The sequence below is a fragment of the Schistocerca piceifrons genome, chromosome 5, assembly GCF_021461385.2.
Source record: "Schistocerca piceifrons isolate TAMUIC-IGC-003096 chromosome 5, iqSchPice1.1, whole genome shotgun sequence".
NCBI lineage: Eukaryota > Metazoa > Arthropoda > Insecta > Orthoptera > Acrididae > Schistocerca > Schistocerca piceifrons.
In genome coordinates, this window is record NC_060142.1 from 280,185,271 (window position 1) to 280,200,478 (window position 15,208).

At 42.0% G+C, this 15,208-nt stretch overlaps 1 protein-coding gene across 1 annotated transcript in view; it reads right to left on the reverse strand.

Moving 5' to 3' along the window:
- Nucleotides 1-15,208, reverse strand: part of LOC124799259 (COP9 signalosome complex subunit 2) — a 101,761-nt gene that overhangs the window by 15,584 nt on the left and 70,969 nt on the right. Inside the window, exon 8 of the mRNA XM_047262822.1 lies at nt 6,171-6,312. Coding sequence (XP_047118778.1) covers nt 6,171-6,312 — 142 coding nt within the window. The remainder of the gene's footprint in view (nt 1-6,170; nt 6,313-15,208) is intronic.

Genomic DNA, 15,208 nt, shown 5'->3' on the forward strand with positions numbered 1-15,208 from the left:
TTAGGATTTGTTGGTTGAGGTTTAAGATACTAAAAAGGTAGGTCATCAGTCTCTCAATCCAAGTTATTTCAAAATTAGTGATGTCCACCAGGAATGTGTTCTGATGACAAAAGTACAGAGGAGCTATAAAATCAAGACAATGAAGGCAATACTAGTATTTATGGAGAAGTGTATGGGTCATGCAGGCATGAAGTCACAGTAGCCAAGGGGTCTCCCAGGACTTGACCAAGGAGACAGAGACCTCGCCCACATCCAACCACTGCCAGCCCACTGAAGGTCACAGACAAATACAGAGCAAAGAATGCTTTGCAGAGCAGATTCAGAACATTAAAAATGAGAAGGCTGAAACACAATGGACATGAGTTGGTTAAAAAATAAAAAAAAAATAAAAAAAAAATGAGAGAAGTAGACAAAGCAGCAGGTGGGTGTCCCTGGGGCTCTGTGCACAATGAGAGGTGTCACACCCACAGCTGTCCCACCCATGATCCATTACAGTCAAGGAATAAGGAGTGCCCACTATTCAATAGAGTACTACCCCTAAAAAGGTAAACAAATGCAGCAGAAAAGGAGGCAAAGTGCATCTAACAGCAATTAAAACAGTAAAAGAGGGACGAAAGAGTTAACTGGTCAAGGAGGAAGGGTCCCACAGACACAAGATGCAGTGAGGGATGATGCCCTAACCACAACCACCCTGAAGATAGGTTAAAACCTTACATCTGAGAATAAAAACCACTTTCATGAAGAAAGTGGAAAACCAGATCAAGTGTCCATGAATTGCCTGCTAATACTGGAGGCAAGGAATTCAGAACATAATGATTAGCACTGAGGGCCAGAAGGAAGGGGGGGATATGAGCCAATGTCTGCAAGGCTTGTTACATAACAAAAGCTATGGGTTTGCCTGGTATGACCAATGCAGAGGCAACATAGGATGGTTGATTCCTTCCAGGAGGAACGGAAGGAGCAGTGGCACGTAGCAGTAGTCCTTGATGGTGCAGAGATTGTTAGAGACAGATGTAATTCCATCTTCAAGTGCAAATCAGCACTTGGGATTGTCGAAGTGAGTGAGGGAGGGGGATTGCTTCTCTAGCAAAACGCTCTGCCACTTCATTCCCTGGAAAATCTACATGACTTGTGAATCTGAGAAAGACAATCGAGCAGTCAGTATGACTGAATTCAGCAGGAAAGTGATGAATAGCAGAGACCTCAGGGTAAAGAGTAAAGTTGGTCAATGACCTGGAGATTGCCCACTGAGTCACTATGTATTAAAAATCAGTCAAGGAAGACCCATTTAAAAAACAGAGGGCTCTGTTTACAGCTATCAGCAGCACCATAAAAAACAATACATTTTCCTGGCAACGATTAGTGTTCCTGACTGGTAGGAGATGTGAAAATGTGTCTTGTCTTATCAACAGCTGTTATAGAACTATTTCTTTAAAAGTCAGTAGCATCTTAAAACTACAGAAGAACTGAATGTCTGGTTCTCCTTGGGATCTTTTTGTAAATGCTGAATGAAATATACGACTTGCCACTCCAGATTAGCTCCTAGCTTCTCATCTGTCTGGAGGGTAAGGTCTCTCTGGCAGATGACTCCTTGGACCATATTGACAGTTTTATGTGGAGCACTGGTCACTAGTATATCACCCACTCATTCATATGCCTCAAAAGCTGCAGGCTGTGCAGCAGTGGAGGCTTTAACCAATAACGATCCATTGCGGATTTTTCCCAGAGACTCAATTGCTTCAAATTTATTTTCAATGTGTTCCATAGAAAATAATGGTTTTGTCGCAGTAAAAGTATCTCCATCTGTTTGAGTATACATCACATACTGGATAAATTGTCTCATCCCTATCATTTGACTTGTTCCTCCTACCCACAAGGCAGCCAGAGTAGGGAAATCAGTAGTATTATAACTGCACACATTGAAATTTCTATACCTCTCTGATGAAATAGCCACGTCAGAATGGCCAATGTTTTGGTTTAATTTGGTACACATCGTGTGCGACGCATCAGCCTTGATGCTACCAGCTCCAGTCAAGTGTTCTCCCCACAGGTGCCACCCAGTCACAATAAAGAACATTTGGCACAAGAGACATTGCTGGGAGTCCTGATGCCCCAGGAAGACTCATATCTCATCCGTGGCATGCACTGGGACCTAGCAGCTCAGGAACACCAGTGTGCTTCTGTGGTGTTGGGGCCTCTACCAAAAGGATACATAAAGATCTCACCACATCAGATTGGCTACCATGTTGTCTTTCAAGTGTACGAGACTACGCAGGTACTGTGTGCAGGTGATCTATAATACTGCATGCAGTAGGAATTATTTAAGGTGTTTTTCCACAGTCTGTCCACACTACATAAAAAATTAGAATAAAGGTCCATCCAGAAGAGGAACAAAAATTGCTTCAGCCCAAAGGTTATTTAAAATAAATGACATGCAGAACCTGGGGGATAGCCAGGTGAACATCAAAGGCTGCTACTGTGAGAAGTAAGCAAAAGAAGCATAGATAGTCTGAGATGAGAGACTGCAGCAATAGCTGGGTGTCCTGTGCTCACCGCGCATGTACATAACTGTCATGAGCCCCCTCAGGAGCCATAGGATGTGACTTCAGGTCATGACTGGTAGTGGATGAGGGAACTCCGATAGCACAACTGTATGTTACAACATAGCAAGCTGGGACCAGCTGCTACTGTTCCACTACTACTATTAATTATTTCTGTTGTGCTGATTTTTAATTTACTCTTCTGCATAATGTATATGTAATATATGCTTGAATCTTTCAAAATGTTAATCACATGGCACTTCGTGTAAATTTATGCAAACTCATTATTCAGGCTGCAATTACTCACATGCTGATTACAATAGCACATTTAATTTTACTAGAAATCATTCTGATTAGAAGTTACTACTGCCTGAAAATCTTACTACAAAATGGAATACAGAATTTTAACTGAGAATCATTCAACGTGAACATGTCAACACATATCACTGGAGATCCATGACTCCAGACTTTACAATAACATGTTTTAATTTTACTGAAACTAAGTAATTTAAAAGATAATTGGTACTGAAGTTTAGAAACACAAAACTACTATTGCCTTTTGTGCCATTATACCTGCTTAGTTATAAAGTTTGACACTATGCTTTTGCTGCTGTAATTTTTCTGGACCTAATGACATCCTTCATTAATAAATTAAGAACTTGCATAAATTATAATAATTTTCAATATGACAACTGTATTTATAAATTAATAACTATCAGCACAGACATACAAAATAGTTCAGTGATCTTTTGTATTTTATTAACTCACTACATACTTTGTAAATCACATCTTTGTTGAGACATTTAGTTTACAAAATTAGTAAATTCAAACATACAGGTTCTTCAGACAAATATGTAGTTTCACAAACCCAAAAGCATTCATACACAAGTCCTTAAATAGCACACTCCACCCAAAAAATCTTTCGTCCGTGCCCAATCAATACACGACATCAATACAAAGAATGATCATAATTTCTCGCACTGAAATTTAATCTTATGATATTCTGTTAGCTTAATGTGCAACAAACACGCCGTAATAGTTTCAATGTTGAGACACCTGGTTCCCGCCTATGAGAGGCAGGCACGGTCAGATGTGTTCAGTATCGCCTATTGCTGCAATGGAGGTAACACGTGAGGAACAATATGTGGCTTTGAAATTCTGCTTTCATCTCAACAAATCTTCAGCTGAGTCTTTTCTTCCCTACAGCACAGCTCGAAGATGGTTTAAAATGTTTAAAGAAGGGAGACAATCAATTTCAAAGGAAAGTGGACACAGTGCTCCAGTTATTGCTCTAACGGAAGAAAACATCAACACTGCTGCTGTCATCGTGAGAGAGGATCAATGAATTACCTTACGAACACTTTCTGAAATACTGAACATTTCATTGGGTGCCACCCACACATTGGTGACAAAAAAATTACATGCGACACGTGTTTGTGCACGATGGGTTCCACAACTGTTGGTTCCCAAACAAAAGAACATTCACGTGCTGATCTGCAAGCAGTTGAAGCTGATATTAGAGGAAGATCCAGAGTTTCTTTCAAATGTAATCACTGCTGATGAAACTTGGCTACATCATTTTGATCCTGAGAGGAAACAGCAAAGCTCAGTTTGGAAATATCCATCACCAACCCCCAAAAAAAGCAAAAGTGGTTGCTTCTGCTGGGAAAGTTATGGCCATCTCAGTTTTGATATTCATGGAATGGTTTATCAGCCTGTTGTACCTGCACACACGTCAGTAACTGGACAATACTACAGGGATGTCCTGAAAACATTCCAAGTCCATATCATGCACAAAAGACCACATTTCCGTGAACCAGGCTGGATGCTGCACCACAATAATGCGCGGCCACATATTGCCACTGTTGTTATTGAAGTCTTGCAAAAATCAATGTGAAGTGCATCCCTCACCCTCCCTATAACCCAGATTTAGCCTCATGTGACTTTTTTCTATTTCCTAACAAGAAGAAACGCCTTCGTGGGAGGCATTATCAGTCATCAGAAGCAGTGGTGAAGGCTGTGGAGCCAATTTTGAATGAAGGAAAATGGTTTCCAGCATGTATTTGAAGACTGGCAGAAACGCTGGGACAAGTGCATCGCATTCATGGGAGACTAATTTGAAAAGGACCATCAAAGTTGTGAGGATGAGTAAAGGTATGTTGTAAAATAAAATAAAAAATTATGATCATTCTTTATTGAACAGCTCTCGTAGAAACATCATGAATCTGATTCATTCTGTCAATAAATTCCTTGTTCTGTTGGAAACTGGTACCACGATACAGCTGTACGAGCGGTTCTGGTCACGTCTGTGTTCATTTCTGTAAGTGATCAGAAAGTTTACTGTATTCAATGACCACGTAATTGAAAGCCAATTTTGATGTTAAACTGTGAGACTTCATATGTGAAAGTGCACTTTAGGTAGTTTGCCACTGTCATACAGATTAACAGGCTGTTGGAAGAGCCTGCCTGAGATAAACATTTTATTTGAGGGCCGAAACTGGTCTTCATGTTGCTAATAGTCAAAATAAATGTGAACAAAGTCGCATTAATTACAAGTTGTGTGGTATATGTTATTGGAATATTTTCCATAAAACTCTTATTACAGCAAACCAATGAATTTTCTTCATTGATACACCAAGTGCAGAATAGGACTCACAGATAAGTAACCTTTCAATGTCATGGACACCTTGCATCATAAAAGTGTAACCTCTCATGCAACAGTATCGTGGTACCAGTTCTCAACAGGGAATGCTCATCCACACATGGCACATTTCTCAATGAACTGCCTGTGTGATGTTGAGGTACTCCCATGGTTAGCAAGATCCCCAGAACTGTCTCTGACAAAATATGCAGCATCAGTCAGGATGTCAACTTTGTCCCACTGTCAGTGTTCTGCATATCGAGAACCAATTTTAACAACTGCGGTCCAGCCTGCCTCAGGAGAGGATGCAACAGCTATATGACATGTTTCCCAGCATAATCAGTTCATGCACCCAGGCCAGAAAGGGTGCAGTCTCATACTGATAAGTGGGCTCCACTGCTAAGTTCTTTGTAAATTTGGTTCAATTTTGTTATTACTGAAACACCATCACATACAATCTCTACCTATGAAATTTCAATTTATTTCCTCCTCCCCTTCTGCATGTCTCCATTTTTTGTCAGATAGTGTATTAAATACTACAGAATAAGCTAAAATTTAAGGTACTACATGTTTGAAGAGCAAAGATGTGTTTGCATGGATAGTTTAACTGTCACTATGGTAGAGACTGAGACATGGTTACGTTATATTCACTACCCCAGCATAAAAATAAACCAACATTTTAACAAAATACACTTTGTTGCTACAAACACACACATACTAACACACTTACAGCTGCAGATGCACTAAAACTGAACTTTTAACTACCTTTAACTTATGCAGCAGCATTTTAATCACTAAAATATAACATTTAGGTGCACTTACAAATTGTTGTGATATTTTCAGTGTTAATGTTGCAAACAGTCTGCTCAAAAAGAGCTGCTGTGATAATCTACTTTTGCTGGTGCGATCAACATTTACTACAGGGTACTTAGTAGATCCGTATTATGCCATTTCTTTAGATTTTATCAGTAATGTTTCGGTAAGCTTACCTGTCCAGAATGCAGGACACCAGTAGGCTCTCAACTTCACTTGCATCAATATTCAGCTCTTTAGAGATAAAAGGGATGTGAATTCGTGTGTATGGTGTGATGAGCTTAATAAGTACTTGTGTTCTTATATTCCGCAACAGATCTGGAACCAAAAATTACAATAACAAATTGCTGAAATTGTGAGGGGAAATCATCATCATCATCATCATCACAAACAGTATGCTACACACACACACACACACACACACACACACACACACACACACACACACACACACACACAGATATATATATTTTGCAGTTAAGTTTCATTTATCAATTCTTATCTTCTACTTGAGCTACAGGTTACTCATTGGCTGGATGATTAAAGGGACCAAACTACCAGGTAATCAGCCTTTTTCCTCAGGCAAACACATCTAAATGACTGTAGATCAGAGATAACCTACCACACAAAAGCCAGGGGAATAGAATACAAAGGTCTATGAAACACCAACAAAGGTGAGATAAAGGACAAACACAAAAAAGGGAGACAGACGAAGAAAGGCAGACAAGTTGCCCCATCTAGTGAGCAGCCAGAAGCTCCCAAAAGCAATGTGCAATGAGGGAACATACATCCCTCAGCCCCCACCACTTACCACAGGTACTCCACTCAAAAATTTCCTGCAAAAGATTAGCAACATGGATGGGTCAAAAAATGCACAGAGAGACAAAAGATGAACAAGTCTGATGCATCATGTGAGAGGAGGGAAGAAGAGTACAAGAGCAGGTAAGGTGATGACCAGGTTGGACCACCAAGCCCAGATAGCCACACCCCAGTCTGGGCAGAAGAGGCAACAGTGTTCTGCCAACCCCTCAATGGGCCAATAAGGTTAAGTGCATTTCCTTAAAGAGAGTGGTAAAAGCTTACTTCACAAATAAAATGTAAAACTAAGCCAGCTGTTGAGGCATCATGTCCTAAGACCAGGGGTATCGAGTCAGGGAGATTAAGAGAGGGTCACAGGGTGGATAGGTTGGAACAATCCAGCAGAATGTGGACCACTGGCAAACAGGAAGCACAACGACAGTGGGGTGGGTCCTTGCAACAGAGGAGGTGACTTATGAGTCGGCCAATTATGGTTGATGAGGAGCCGGCAAAGGACATTACAGTCCTTGTAAGATGCGTGCGTGGATGACTTCCAAGATTCATAGTCTCCTTTATCACCCGTAGTTAGTTTGGTGAAGCCAGAGTAAGCCATTCCAAATACTTGGCAGCATAATACGATCTGAGGTCTGCTTCCAAAATACCTATCTCAGGAGGCTGATTACTGGTGGCCTGTTTGGCCAGGCTACCACTGAGTTCATTGCCGGGTATCCTGAAGTGGTCGAGATGCTCCAAGGTTGGAGAAAAATTGGTGGTGGAGGGACCAAGTCTTTCGGATCATGTGGTAAGTCAGGATGAAGCTGTGGCAGAGGGATGCACCATGGAGGTGTACGTGATTGGGTTCGGAAGAGAGGTGGAAGAGCAAATGGAATAGTGTTTATAATCCCTGATCTGGGTCTCCGCTGCGGGAGATGGATTTCTGTGTTTGGAATGAGGAGACGGTAGTTCGGTTGCTTAGGGGAGCTGTGAACATGGGTAGCATGATCGACAAGTTGTTGTTGATGCCTGATCCATAATGGAGGGACCCAGCCTCCACGAGTAAGCTGTTCACAGGATTAGTTCCAAAGGCTCCTGTCACAAGCTGAACCCCACAGTGATGCGTTGGATCCAGTATCCTCAATGCTGAGGGTGATGCTGAACCATAAGACAGACCCTCATAATCAAGATGAGATTTATCAGGCCTTAAAGTGCAGTCAGCACAACCACTTAAGATGGTGAACATGGGGAATCTGTACCAACCGAGAATCAAAGACCAGTCCTAGAAAGCAACAACTCTTCACAACAACGAGGTAAAGTTCTGGTTGTGGGTACAATGTTGATAGAAATGCATGACGTGAGTCTTGACAGCTGAAAATGAAAAGCTATGAATGAGGGCCCATGACTGCACCTTTTGAATGGCATCTTGCAGTCTATGTTCAGTGATACCCATACTAGAGGAGGAATAGTAGAGGAAAAAGTCATCAGCATCCAAGGAGGGTGAAACTGGGGACCCCACAGCTGCTGCTAGACCTTTGACGTCGATAGAGAGGGACACTAAGTACAGAGCCCTGTGGGATCCCACTCTCTTGGATATGGGGGTACTGTGGGAAGTACCAAATTGAAACTGAAACATACAGTGCAACAGGAAGTTCTGGATACAAATTGGGAGCCGATCCCAGAGACTGCACTTGTGTAAGGTAGCAAGGGTATAGTGTCACCAAGTGGTGTCATAAGTCTTTTGCAGGTCAAAGAAGATGGCTGTAAGATGCTGAAGTTGAGCAAAGCTATTCAGATGGCAGACTCCAGGTAAACCAGGTTATCAGCAGTGGAATGGCCTTGCGTAAACCATCCTGGGATGGAGCCAGAAGACCCCGAGATTCAAGGAGCCAACACTGCTGTCAGCTCACCATGCATTCAAGCACCTTACAGAGAATATTGGTGAGATTTATTTGGCGGTAACTGTCTATCTCTAGACGGTGCTTACCTCATTTTAGCACTGGGACAATGATGCTTTCTCCCCACCGGGATGGGAACTTGCCCTTACTCCATATGTGATTGAAGATGGCAAGGAAATGATGGCGACAATCCACCAACAGGTGCTTGACTATTTGGTTCTCGATACAGTGTCGCCCTGGGGCAGTGGGCTAGGACATGACAAATTACCACTTGCTGAACGAAGCATTATATGACACCACGTGATGAGTAGTGAAAGACAATTGCTTTCACTCCACCTGCTGTTTTAGGACACGAAAGGCCAGCTGATAATTCTCCGATTCCGATGCTGAGGCTCATGCACAATGCAGAGCAAAATGTTCAGCAACAGCATCTGGGTCAGCAGACAGTACATTCAAGGTAATATCAGGTACACGTGCACGTGTCTGGTACCATAGGGACGTCTGATCTTAGAACAAACCTGCAAAGGAGAGGTACGTGATCCGACAGTTGAAACATACTGTTCTCAGCATTCTAGCTTTGATTAGGTGGCAGACCTGAGTGCAGAGCTCCTTTAGGGAAGTATATGGCGAAATTGATCAAAAAGTGATCTTTCCCAATTATTATCTCTTCATAATATTTTATCTCTCTTGAATAATTTGATGGGTCATTTTTGATTAATTCCAACTGAAAGCATAGTTTTTATTATTTCAAACTGAATAGTGCAAGTCTAAAAAAATCCAGTCATTCTGCACTTACTTCCTTAAGTATCTCTGTCTCTGGAACTATTCAATCTAGAAGGCTGTGGTTTTCAGCTATTTATTCCATGAATTCATATCAATGTTCGTGTTAAAAGGTTGGATGCAGTGTGTAAACAGAAATGGCGGTATTCCACAAGCATTTTGTGGAGACTCTAAATGGTAAAGGGAGACTTGCACACAAAAATATTGACAAACTCCAGCAACATTATAGAACGGCAATCAGAAACAATACACCTGACTTACACGGGATGAAAAGAGCAGTGTGGGCTACATTCTCCCAAAAATTAGCCACTGATGATACATCTATACAGGGTCTTTGCCCACCTGGTGTTGATTCATGGTGCAAATACCTCAAAGCTCATGCAGATGCTGTAACATCGTTCAATGATAGTGATAAGGTAAGAATTAGGGCACTAGAGAAACTTGGCATCACTCCAGGAGCCAACACACTGGAAGCCTCCCAACGAATGGATCAACTTAGGATCATGAAAGCCCAGTGTGCAACAGAGGAAATGACTAAAGAAGTAAGAGGTAGGAGAAGAAAGAAGCTTTCAGGTTTGCAGGATGATCAAGAACAGGATCCATATAATGCTGATTATGCGCCTGGCTGTTTTTAGGAGCTGGCATGCCTCCATTCACGATTTAATAGCAAATGAAACATTTAAAGTCGGTTTCCTGAAAATGACTGTTTTAAAAATTATACGACCCCTTATCTCAGGAACTATTACAGATATGAGTATCTAATTTTACATTATGTTACCTCTTAGTATCTGCTCCTGCTGAACCACCAAAACATTTCTACCCACAATTTTTTTTTTTTTTTTACTTACAGAAACAAAACTGGATTTAAAAAAAATTGAACATATATTTTTAAAAAATTATGACTGATTATTTCCAGAATGAGATTTTCACTATGCAGCGGAGTGTGCGCTGATATGAAACGTGAACGTAGCAAGCCAACGCCCAGCGAGACCCAGTGCTATGCGTCCGCACTCCTCGATGTTCGCAGAACGAATAACGCTCCGTGCTGCGGCGCAGTGTAACCCAGCAGCTTATCGCTGACATCACATCCTGTTACACGCCAGTCTCAGCGTGCAGCAGCAACCGCAACTTCCGGCCAAGCGGCGGCCAAAGGTGACCTTGAACGCGATTTTCCAGCATCACGGGCCTAGTAAAACTAAGGCCCGTGCGCCCTTAGGCGCCGCTATGTTGGCCAAAGAGCTTAATGCCACAGATAAAATAGTCCAAGTCAGAGATATTACGTCCAGTTCAAATAAAGATTATTGTTAATAGTTTCTTAAAAAGGAGATAAGGAAAGGAGATAAGGAATTTTTATTGTCTATAATACAACATATGGTCACCATTAATATTTATTTTACAATTGCCATTTCCGACTTTGGCCCATATGAACAAATACTCATCAGCATTTAATTTCTTCTTCTTCCTCGTAGACAAAATGAATGGCATGCTGGGAAACAATGTACCATAAGGCTGTTTAGCCAACAGTCCTGTAGTCTCAGCAATACTCCAAGTCTTCCAAGCAATAATATTGGTATCTGGAAATGCTTCAAGGCCACGATAGTCAGCATGATTGCCCCAAACAACAGCCAAGGTAAGCCATGTTGAGCCTCCAAACACAGCTTGTACATCACACGTAAAGTTCAGACGAAGTCCACGAAACACATTTGGACCTCCAATTAATTGCTGTTTATTAAACTGCCCAGCCAAGTAATATCAATTGCTTTTAAGCTCCGATACACAGGTACATTGCTCCGCCAGCGACGACGGTAACCTAGACGTCGCAGAGGCATTGCTGAGGCACGTTAACACAAGTGAACGTAGCAAGCCAACGCCCAGCAAGACCCAGTGCTATGCGTTCGCACTCCTTGATGTTCGCAGAGCGAATTACGTTCTGTGCTGCGGCGCAGTGTAACCCAGCAGGTTATTGCTGACGTCACATCCTGCTACGCGCCAGTCTCGATGGATACAAGATTGTCAGTGGTAGAGCGACCCCAGAGGAAGCCGCCCTGACATGGAGCCAGCAGGCCACGTGACTTCAGGACCGAATCCAACTGCCGACATACCATACGTTCCAGCAGTTTACAAAGAATGTTGGTGAGGCTGATAGCTCTCCACACCAAGCGGGTTTTTACCGGGTTTGAGCACTGGAATGATTGTGCTCTCCCGCCATCGCGATGGAAAGATGACATCGCACCAGATCTGGTTGAAGATGACGAGGAGATGTCGCTTGTAGTCAGATGAGAGATATTTAATCATCTGGCTGTGGATCCTATCAGGCCAAAGAGCTGCGTCAGGGCAATGTGCAAGGGCACTGAGGAGCTCCCATCCTGTAAATGGGTCGTTACAGGATTTGCTGCGGCGTGTAGTGAATGAGAGGACGTTCCCTTCTAGCCACCGTTTAAGTGTGCGAAAGGCTTGGGGTAATTCTCCAATGCAGAGGTTCGAGCAAAGTGCTCAGGAAAGTACTCAGCAATTGCGTTTGCGTTGGTAGATAACACGCCATTTATGGTAACACCGAGGATACCTGTTGGGGCCTGGTATCCAAAAAGACGTTTGATCTTTGCCCAGACTAGGGAAGGTGATGTGTGGCACCCAATGGTTGAGGCATATTTCTCCCAACAGTCCTGATTCCATCATTTGATAAGTTGGCGAATGTGGGCACGGAGCCGTTTAAAGGCTATGAGGTGCTACAGGAAAGGGTGCTGCTTATGCCACTGTGGAGCCTACTGACTCTCCTTAATTGCTTCAGCGACTTCCGGCAACCACCAAGGGACTGCCTTACACCTTGGGTACCCTAAAGAGCGAGGGATCACGTTTTCTGCCGCAAAAACAATTGTTGTAGTCACCTGCTCAACCATGACATTGATGGTACCGTGTGCGAGAGATTCAACGGTGACAGCACAGGTGAAAGTTTCCCAGTCCGCTTTGTTTAAAGCCCATCTGGGCAGGCATCCGTGGGACTGATGCTGGGGCAGTGACAGGAAGATGGGGAAATGGTCATTACCACACAGATCATCATGTGCTCTCCAATGGATACATGGGTGAAGTCCTGGGTTGCAAACTGATAAATCAATGGCCGAGTAACTACCATGAGCCACGCTGAAATGTGTGGCAGCCCCAGTGTTTAAGAGACAGAGGTTGAACTGAGACATTTCTGCCTCGGCCAGTAAGCATGGCGCCATCCCAAATGGGTTATCGGCATTAAAAAATCTCCCGAAAGTAGTAAAGGTTTAGGGAATTGATCAATCAGTGCAGCTAATACATTCAGGGGTACTGCACCATCTGGACGAAGATAGACATTGCAGACCGTTATTTCCTGTGTCATCCTTATTCTGACAGCCACAGCTTCAAGAGGGGTTTGAAGAGGCACAGGTTCACTACAGACTGAGTTTAGGGCATAAACGCAAACTCCACCTGACACTCGATTATAACCGCTATGGTTCCTGTAATAGGATGTGTCCTATCACCAAATCCCTTCCCTTCGTCAAGTTGTGCCAAAACTTCTTTTTCCCCCCTATTTCATTCAGTACCTCATTCGTGATTAGATAGTCATCTAGTCTTCATCATTCTTTTCAAGTAGCACATTTCTAAAGTTGCTACACTCTTCCTGTCTGCACTGCTGAGCATCCAAATATCTCTTGCATAAAAAGTTACCCTCTACACAGATAGTTCAAGAAAGATTTCCAAACATTGAAATTTGTATTACATCTTAACAAATTCGGCATTTTCAGAAATGCTTTTCTTGCTATTACCGGTCTGCACTTTATGTCATCTCTACTTCTGCCACCACCAATTATTTTGCTACCCAAATAGTAAAACTCATCTCCTACTCTTAGTGTCATCTCCTAACCTAAGTTCCACAGCATCACCTGGATTAATTCAACTACATTCCATTGCACTTGCTGATGTCATCTTTTAATGTCTTTTCATGACATTGTCCCTTTGGCTCAACTGCTCCTCCTAGTCCTTTACAAATAACAGAATTACAATGTTCTTGGCAAACCTCAACATTATTATTTCTTCTCCCTGAATTCAAATTCCCTTTTCTGGTTGTTCAATGCACACATTTAATAGCTTCGAGGATGTCTACTACTTTGCCTCATTCCCTTAACAATTACTACCTCACTATGACATCTCTGTAAAAATTGTAAATGAACTTCAGAATTTCAGTTCTAGTCAAGACTGTCTAACACTTTTTCTAAACCTGCAAATGTTATACACGGATTTTATTTTATTTAACTGATTTTCTATGTCAAGTCACATAGTCCGTAGTGACAAGGATGTTATTACATTTCTCTGGAAACCAAAATGGTCTTCCCTTAAGTCACTTCTAACAGTCTTCCATTCTTCTGTAAATAAGTTGAGTCAGTATTTTGCACCCACAATTCATTCAATTGGTGGTACAAAAATATTCACACCTGCCAGCACCTGCTTTCTTTGGAACAGGGATTATTACTTTATTCCTACAGTCTGAGGGTATTTTGTCTGTACTACATTTTGCACACAAGATTGTATGGTTTGCTTGGCTCTGCCATGGATCTCAATAATTCTAAAGTAATAATATTGATGCCATGGGCCTTGTTTTGACCTGGGTCTTTCAGTACTCCATAAAATTATTCTTGCAGTATCTTATCTCCTTTCTCACTTTTATTTAATTCCTCTTCCATTTACACAAAAGCATCGTCAAGTTTATTTCTGCTGTATGGCTCTTCTATACATTGTTTCCTTCTTGCAGACTTCCCTTCTTTGGTGAGCACTGTACCACCATCAGAACTCAGAGCTCTTAAAATTCATACAGCTGCTTCTCATTTTCCCAATAGTATCTCTCATTTTCCTGCAAGTGGCATCTATCCTTCCCCTCACTGAAACATGTTTCTATAGCCTTGGACTTGTCTTCTAGGCATCCTTGATTAGCTATTGTGTACTTTGTCAATCTCACTTTTTAAACAATTGTGTTCAACATAAGATGTATGGTTGAAACAACACTTACAGCAAGCAGTGAAGAAGACATTAAAGCATATCAGAAAAAATTTGTAAACAAAATGAAAAAAAACTGACTTGAGGCCAAATTTCAAGAAGCAAAAACTATGACAAAAGGTACAGAGACTCACGTGGTGATGGACGGACAAGAAATCAGTAAGTCAATAAATACACTGATTGAAAAAAATTTGAACACCAAGAAGTTGTGCAAGATAAACAAAAGTTAGTAGGCATGTCTCTACACTTGAAAGATAACGACTATCGAAATTTAGTGCCAGTAGCATATGCGTGGCCCTAGTAGTACCACTCCGAGGAGGCAAATCAGGTTTGTTTTAAATAGCCAATGTAACTGTGATGAGCATTAGTTTCTTTTGAGATTGGACGCTGTGAAATAACATTAGTTAAGAATGCCTTTTAGATGACAAAAGTGTCACTATCAACAGCTCACAGTGTTTGAACGAGGTTGTGTTATAGGGATACGAGAAGCTGAATGTTCCTTCCAGGGTCTTGCAGAAAGACTTGGCAGGAATGCTGCCACTGTACGAATGCTGGCAGCATTGGTCATGGGAAAATATGGTTGCAAGAAGACCAGTCTATGGACAGCACATAGTACTGTGCCTATAGCAGCAATCTGAGCAGCAGTTGGCACCACAGTGACACAATAAATCACTACAAATCGGTTATTTCAAGGAAAGTTTCAAGACAGATTCCCTGTAGTATGCATT